General features: G+C 36.8%; 1 protein-coding gene across 2 annotated transcripts; it reads left to right on the top strand.

Annotated features, from left to right (window-relative positions):
• The first annotated feature begins 268 nt into the window (after nt 1-268).
• Nucleotides 269-3,208, top strand: LOC107788592 (uncharacterized). Of its 2 annotated transcripts, XM_016610275.2 has the most exons (2): nt 269-1,576; nt 2,803-3,208. In XM_016610275.2, exons 1-2 carry the CDS (start codon nt 538-540, stop codon nt 2,817-2,819), a joined length of 1,056 nt encoding a protein of 351 aa, XP_016465761.1. In that variant the 5' UTR covers nt 269-537; the 3' UTR covers nt 2,820-3,208. The 2 variants fall into 2 exon arrangements, with proteins under 2 accessions (XP_016465761.1, XP_016465759.1); XM_016610273.2 differs by lacking the exon at nt 2,803-3,208 and having other exon boundaries at nt 269-1,673.
• The last annotated feature ends 5,119 nt before the right edge of the window (nt 3,209-8,327 follow it).

The following is an 8,327-nucleotide window of genomic DNA, read 5'->3' as shown; positions in this document are numbered from 1 at the left end:
ACAGTTACTGATTCGAAAATTAACTTAAAAGCTTGAGCAATCTTTTTTAAAAATTAGATAGTAATTTCTAGAACCTATTGAAATTGTATGTTGAATCTTAGCCTATTATTTTTAGGCTAATTAATTATAAATTAAAATATGAATTATAAAATTGAAGAGCAGAAAGCTCAGTTATTTTTATGTGAAATTTTCCCTTTAAAATTGTGAACAATATTTTTGTATTGAAGAGGACAATGTCGGCATTTCATAGAATAGCAGTTGTTGGGATGTCCCGGTCAAAATATAGACCATGAACGAAAAGAAAAGTCCATAAAAACAAACAAGAAACCAAAGGCGGCTACAACTCTGCCTGCCATTGCCATTTGCCCCCCTATGGTCAAATAAATCATCACTTTCCTTTCTCTTTCCAATTCTACTCTTTTCCCCTGCATTTGCCTATATCATCATTACCCTTCTCCTTTTTTCTAAAACTGAGCTCGCCGAATTTCCCCCTTTTCTCTCCATACCAAAAGCAGCTAATTATAAATTTTGCTAAAAATGGAGATGGAAGTGATGATAACTTCACCTCCAGTGGACTTCAACTTCGATAGTACTTGTACTACTCCCTATATAAGTGCTTCTTCAAGCCCTCAACGTTTTGGCAATTATTTTCTCAGCGCCCCTACTAGCCCTGCACGTGTCTCCGCCCTCTACGACGGATACAATCACCTCCACGGTGGCGATGCCCTAAGAACAACCGGTGGTGAAGTTCCATTCAATTGGGAGGAAAAGCCTGGAATTCCAAAATCAAGAGCAACCCGTGATGATGATGATGAGAATGATGATTTTGCTTTTGATTTTAGTGGTCAGTTGGAGAGAAGTTCTGTATCAGCTGCTGATGAGCTTTTTGATGGTGGAAAAATCAAGCCTTTGAAATTGAAGCCACCACCAAGGTTACAGTATGAAGGCAAACCATTTGATTCGCCGAAATCTCCAAAGAAAAAGTTCAAGCAAGCTTTCTCTCCCCGAAACAAGAAGAAAGAATTAGATCCATTTGCAGCAGCCCTAGAGCAGAGTAGTCGAACAGAAAATGATCGTCCTGGTAGGGAAAGAACTCAGAAATCTACAACTTCTTCAAGGCACAAAAAGACAAGATCTTTATCTCCTTTCAGAGCTTCCGATCTACTGTTTGATAGTGAAAGCAAGCAAGAAAATACAAACATATCTGATTCTTCTTCTTCATTTTCATCAATGATAACACTATGGTACAGAAAATGGAAGCTGAAAGACCTGTTTCTATTCAGAAGCGCGTCAGAGGGTAGAGCAACTAATAAAGATCAGTTAAACAGGTTTTTGAAGAAAACTCATAGTAAAGAGGATGCGAAGACTTCAAGCTTTAGATCAACTGGTAGTAGTGTTGGATCGTCATCGGTATCAAGCTCCTTGAGGAAGAGGGAGGTTTCGGCTCATGAGTTGCATTACACGTTGAATAGGGCACTCTCGGAGGAGATGAAGAGGAAAACTTTCTTGCCATACAAGAATGGCGTACTGGGTTGCTTAGGCTTCGTTCCTTCATTGGATGATACAAGTTTTAGAGGTGTTGCTTCTTCTATGTCCATGACTCGTCGTTAATAAGTCTCTATCTGTAAGAAACCAAAAAACATTAAATAGTAAAGTTACTATGGATTCGTTTACGTGTTTTTTGGTAAGACTCTTATATATTGTGCATAAGACATTCACCCCAAATCTCCTATGCAGAAAATTATTTCTATACTACTACTACTACTACCTTTTAGATATTAATCTGGGCACGCTAGAGGATAGTTCAATATTTAGAGAATTTATAAACTCGCGACATGATGAAAAACAATATCTGATCAACTCATCATAACAGTTCATGTTTAATTTCTGTGCTCTTATGTTAATTACTCGAATTGCTACACTGCTCGAATCTCCAGCCCCTCCGAAAACGAGCATCCCCACAAAAGAAAAAATGCATGCTGCTTACACAGAGAAAGCATCACGTCATATAAGGGAAATGTTCCTTTCCAATCGATAGGATCTTCATTGTATATCAGAGTCCACGAATATGCCTTCATTTTCTTTTGTTTTTGTCGAGGTTAGGTTTTACGTCCCCTCTTTAGTGATTAATCTATGAATTTTAATTTACAAGGTAGGGGTCCATTGCCAAACCCTCTGCCACCTAAAAGAGTGATTTAAAAAAAAAACATCACGTGCCGTCTATAGAATGAAAAGTTTCTTTCTTGCAACAAACTAGTCCTTTCTTTTTTCATTTTATGTGACATTCTTTTATTTTTTATCCTTACAAAAAATGATATATTTTCTGTTATTTAGAAATAATACATTTTTAAACTTCTTATTTTGTGGTTTCGGGACTTGAAACAGGTTTGTTATGTTATTTGGAACTCGTGTGTAAAATTTGGAGTCATTCCGAGTTGGTTAGACATGGTTCGACATGAGTTTTGAAGTTGGAAGTTGACTAGTTCATTAAGCTTGACTTGAGGTGCGATTTGTAGTTTTGATGTTATTTTGTGTGACTTGAGACCTCGAATAAGTCTATGTTATGTTTTGGGATTGGTTGGTATAACTGGACGAGGTCTCAGGGGGCTCGGGAGTGTTTCGGATATATTTTAGTTCATTTGAGCTTGGTTGGATAGCTGAAGATTTGTTGGCGTCTAGATGTTGATGTTTGGCGAAAATCCATGTTTTTTGCATGTAAATTGCTTGCATTATGCCTCGATATTGTTAAAGTTAGTGCAAATATTTGTGACTCAAGCTTAATAATGATGTTTATATGTATAGGGGTCAATCGGAGGTAATACGGAAGGATTGTGCGCAAATTGAAGCCAAAAGAGAAGAATTTAGAGGGAGTATGATTTTTGGCATCCAGGTTCGAGCTAGGCCAGGTCAAAATACAAAAGACATCACAAGATAGAGTTGGGCGCCCAGCTTAGCGCGAAGCGCCCTCCGTGGCGCCCAAGCAAGAAACTTTTCCTACTTCGGCTAGGACTTGGTAGTTTCGCCATTACACTCCCCCAACATGTATAAAAGGGGTTCTAAACCTCTTTTTTAGAGGTTAGACATTATTATTCGGGAGGCGAAAGATGACTGTAACATTTGCAAAGCACCAGATCATACGGGTTCTTCTTCCATACTTTCTTAGTTTGTAGATTAATGCTTTCAATTATTAACGTGATTGTTAGCATGACTATGAGTAGCTAAATTTCTTTCTAGGGTTTTGATGGAACATTTTGAAGGATAAATTCTTGATATGGTTTCATATAATTAGCCTTTGGATTTCTCTACTTGTTTAATTACGTGCTTATTTTAGTTAATTGTTCAGCTCTCAATTAATAGCGCCTATTTATTATGTATTGCTTGAAAATAGTACATATTTAGGTGGTTGTTGAACAAAGTCATTCCTAAGTTATGTGAGGAATCAATACGACGGGTTTAAAGGTGGGTTTAAGAGGAATAAATCCTTGACGTGGTCATAGCAAGTGGTAAGGTAGTACCAGCTAGCGTAGTTCGGGAGAATGTCTAGTAAATTATTGTAGTTGCTTGAAAGAGAATTACGACACTTAAAGTGCTCTCGATCAGTAGAGAATACTTATAAGAAATTATAGGAGATGTATCAGGAAGATTTCGATAATTGGAAAAATCATAACTCTAGATATCCTTATTGGAGCTGTTGGTATTCATGTCCGCGGGTGAAGGGCTCGATTTCTCATAGAGGAGTGGCTGGTTGGGAGCCGATTAGGGTTAGCCTTAGCGTTCACCAAGTGTGGAACGCGTTTGCGTAGGCTAAGGATAATATTGCATTGCGTTCGCAGATGGTTGACCACATTTGCGAAGAGCCTATTGGGCAGAGGCTGAGTTGTGTTTCGTGAACGCAAGGCTTGAGCCGCATTCGCGAAGTATAGTCCAGGGAAGACTCATTTAAGTTAATAATTTTGGGACTTAGACCCATTATTTTATATTTTGAACCCAAGACTTGGAGATGGACGATTTTTGGAGAGGAATTTTACACAAGACAAGAGCGTAAGTAATTTCTACTTGATTTTAACATTATATCTTGTTTTCCCATGGATTATTACACATAGATTATAGGATTTAAAAGAAAAATTTGGAGGTTTTGACTATGATTTTTGGAAAGTGAAAAATGAAGATTTGAACCCTGATTCGGAGTCAGATTTGGATGAAACTTGTATATTTGGACTAGTATTTGAATGGGTAGTACTCAGGTTCCAAGAAGCGGGCTCAAGTGGACTTTTTGCAATTTGATAAAGATTGGAGCTTTATTACTTGGAATCAATTCCTATAGCCTTGTTTGACATTATTGAGATATTTTTTGCTAGATTTGACTCGTTCGGATGTTGATTCGGGAGGCAAGGGATTTTTGAAATATTGATCTCGCGCTTTGAGTTAAGTATCTTACCTCGGCTTGGCTTGCGGGTATTTTCCCTATAGACTATGATACTTGCTTTGGATAGGGGTGAAACAGGTATGTAATGACGAGTGTACATGCGTAAACCGTGGTTATTCATGATCTGAGTCGACTGTAGGCTATTAGGTGCCTTGTTTTGCCAACATGCCTTTGTGTTGTCATGTTTTTCACTATTTATAGGACTACTTGAGCTATTATTCATGCTATAAAAGTATGTCTAGGCTTTGTAATTACCCATTTGAGATAATGATACAACCTTTCTTGCCATGTTGAGTTGTTTGCCTTGATTATAGTCATATTTTTTAGTGATGATATTAGATCTGCATGTTATATCACCATCTATGTACTTCTTACTTGCCATCTCTCATGGTGTTGGTATCCCTACTTGTGTGACACGAGTTTGAGTGGATTTGTGGCATGTGTGACATATTGGTATAATTGTGCAGTATATTGATCTCTCATGTTGTTGGTGTCTTATAGAGCCGTGTCAATATTGATATTAAGGTGACGCATATGCTAGGCCCCTTATTGGGCTGAGTGATATTGATATTGAGGTTACGTGTACGCTAGGCCATTTGAGCTGAGTTTTGATGATCGTTGACTTTTTATCTGATCAACGCTTGGGCTAAGATCCGCCCCTCCAGAGTTAGGTGATAACCTATGTGACTTTGGGCCCAGTGAGTGCAGACACTTAATGTGCTTAGTGAGGGGCTTTATGCCAGGCACTCGTACATTACTGAGATTGTGCTTACTTGATAATTCAGTTGTGAATTTGTTGATTTTTGTATTGATACTTGTCATGCAGACATAGAGACGCATCTTCCTCATGCTAATTAATACTTTATGTATTGAAATTGATGCCTTAATTGATTTGTTAGTAAAGCATGCCTATCTTCATGTTAATGTGATCAAGATGAACTTGCTATTTTTGAGTTGCTTTTCCTTTTGCGATTATCATTATGCTATTATCGTTATTGTTGGCTGATTGAAAGTGAGCAGCGGACTATTGTTAATCTCGTCACTATCTTCAATATAAGGTTATGCTTACTACTTACAAAGTATATGGGGTCAGTTATACTCATACTACACTCTGCACTTTATGTGCAGATCTAGGTGTTGCTGATAGAGTTGATTGCTAGAGGTCGTACCAATACCTATTGGAGATTTCAAAGTAGCCTTGTTGTTTCGTTCGCACTCCTTGGAGTCCCTATCATGCTTTTCTCATTACTATTTATGTACTTTTCACAGTATATTTAATAGTTGTACTTATTTGTTCTATAGAGCTCATGTACTCGCTAACACCAGGTCCTGAGATGGTATTTCAATTATAATATTATTTGGCTATAATAACTTATATCATTCCACATCTTGGACTATTTCTTACTATTATTGAAGTTATTTCTGTATATTGAATATGGTTTTCCTAGCAAGTAGTGTTAGGCACCATCACTACTCCGGTGGATCTGGGATCCTGACATATGCCAAAGCCGGAACAAGTATGAACTGATGAAAGGTCAAGGCAAAATGAAGTAGGTTCTTCTTCTCGTTTTGGGAAAGAACAAGAAGTGACAAAGTACAATTACCAGAGTCCTATACCAAAATTAGCAAATTTTAATCTTAATGTAAGTACTTCAGCTAAGAGGCATGGGAGACAAGCTATGGTGGCCTAAAGAGATGAGGTTAGATCCTCGCAAAAAGAGTCAGGAATTTTGGTGCGAATTCCATAATGATCATGGGCATAGAACATTGGATTCATGATTCTACAAGAAGTGGTTGATTATCTGTTGAAGAAAGGTTACCTCACTGATTTAATTTAGTGAGAAAGGTAAGAAATCATATATGAAGAATAAAGAAGAACCATTGAAGCCTTCATCACCAAAAAGAACGGTGAATGTTATAACCAGAGGTGAAGAAGTTAATGAACTAATGAATACAGAAGCAAAGACAAAATCTAAAATATTTGTGACACATGGAAAACGTATTCGAAAAATCTTAGAAGGAGAGAGCATAATATTTGATGATGAGAATGTTGATGGTTTGTTCATACCCCACTTAATTATGCACGAGTAAATTCTCTACTTGTTCATGATACTAATATGAAATGAGTTTTGATTGATCTAGGTAGCTCAATAAATATTATACTACTGCGAGTGGTTACTGGAATGCAAAAAATAAATCACATAATACCAAAGGCTCGATCTTTGTTCGAGTTCGACAATTCAACTGTAATAACCAACGAAGAAGCTACATTGTCTACTTTCGTATAAGGGATGGTGAAAGACATCAAATTCAAAGTGGTGGAAGTAGATATGGCTTATAACATGATTTTAGGAAAGCCATGGATTCATGAGATGGATGAAGTACCATAAACTTTACATCAAGTTATTAAATTCCCATCAAAGTGGGGAATTCAACAAATCATAGGAGATCAACGAGTAGCACAAGAAACAAATACGGTGGCTTTAGGAAGTGGAACAACCAGGGATGGAGAATAAAAAAAGCAATTACAGTGCAAAGTTTAGGAACCCACCGAACCCACATCAATCGCAACAATAGATATGGGAAATGAAGCAGGCATGGACGTAAGAACTGATGTGATTCTACAATCGGAGAAAAATAATGCTATTAAAACAACATCAGATAGCTCGAGGCTATTATTTTATTTGTCCATTGGCCCGAAAGAAAAGCTGACGTTGGAACAAACCTAAGCTCAGAGCCAAAAATTAAGTTAATTGAATTTTTGCATGCTAATGCTTATTGTTTTGCTTGGTCATATTTAGATATGAAAAATATCCCACTGGAGGTAATGACTAATAAATTTAATGAAGACCCATTACACCCACCAGTGAAGCAAAAGAAGAGAAAGCAATATTCTTTCAAAAACCAGGTAATACAAGAAAAGGTAAGTAAACTGTTAAAAATTGGTTCTATTCATGAGGCAAAATACTTTGATAGGTTAGCAAATTCCGTCATAGTTCTGAAAAAGAATGGTAAATGACGAGTATGTGTAGATTATACTAATTTGAATAAGGCATATCCTAAAGATTCATTTCCTTTATTGCATATAGATCAATTAATTGATTCTGCAACCATCGATGAGCTTTATAGTTTTTTAGATACTCTCTTTTGTATCAATTTAAAACCAAAATAGCCGGTACCTATTTTGGTTTTAATCAAATTAAAATGGATCCGGGAGATGAGAAAAAGCTTCTTTTATTACAAACAGGGGACTTATTGTTACAAAGTTATGTCCCAACCTAAAGCTACAGAAATTTACTTGAAAGCTTATGTGATCCTTAATTTGATGTTGTGGTGTTGTTCAAGGCTTTTATTGAATCTATGAGTACTTCCTTCTTATACCATTGTTCTTTCTAATGACATGGTGTTTGGTTATACATACTAGTAGCATTCAATGGTACTAACGTCCCTTTTGCTGGGGGCGCTGTGTCTTAAATGAATGCAGGTGGTTCTATAGCAGTCAGTGTTGACCAACGTTAGTAGTACATCATCCTCCTTCCAGCAGTATTGGTGAGCCCCATTTCAATTCGGGGTCATGCATCTTTTGTTCATTATGTATTGTACTTGAGGTATAGCCGGTGCCTTGTTGCCGCCACTTTTGTAGTACTCTCTTTTGTATCTATTTAGAGGCTCCGTAGACACTATGTGGGTTGTATATGGGTATTAGAAAGGTCAATGGATTATGTTGTGTTTTAGACTTTTGTTCCGCTCAATCGTAAGGATGTGTGTATTTTGAAACATAAAAATGATGTAATATATAAAATGATTTAGTAATGTTTACATGATCTTCCTATTATTTAATTAATGAAAACATGCTTCCTCTTGTGTATAGGTGAGTTGGGTAAAAGGTGTCTAATAGGCT

Source organism: Nicotiana tabacum, chromosome 6, assembly GCF_000715075.1.
Source record: "Nicotiana tabacum cultivar K326 chromosome 6, ASM71507v2, whole genome shotgun sequence".
In the NCBI taxonomy this organism is placed as follows: Eukaryota; Viridiplantae; Streptophyta; class Magnoliopsida; order Solanales; family Solanaceae; genus Nicotiana; species Nicotiana tabacum.
This window is presented reverse-complemented; position numbering and strand designations above follow the sequence as displayed.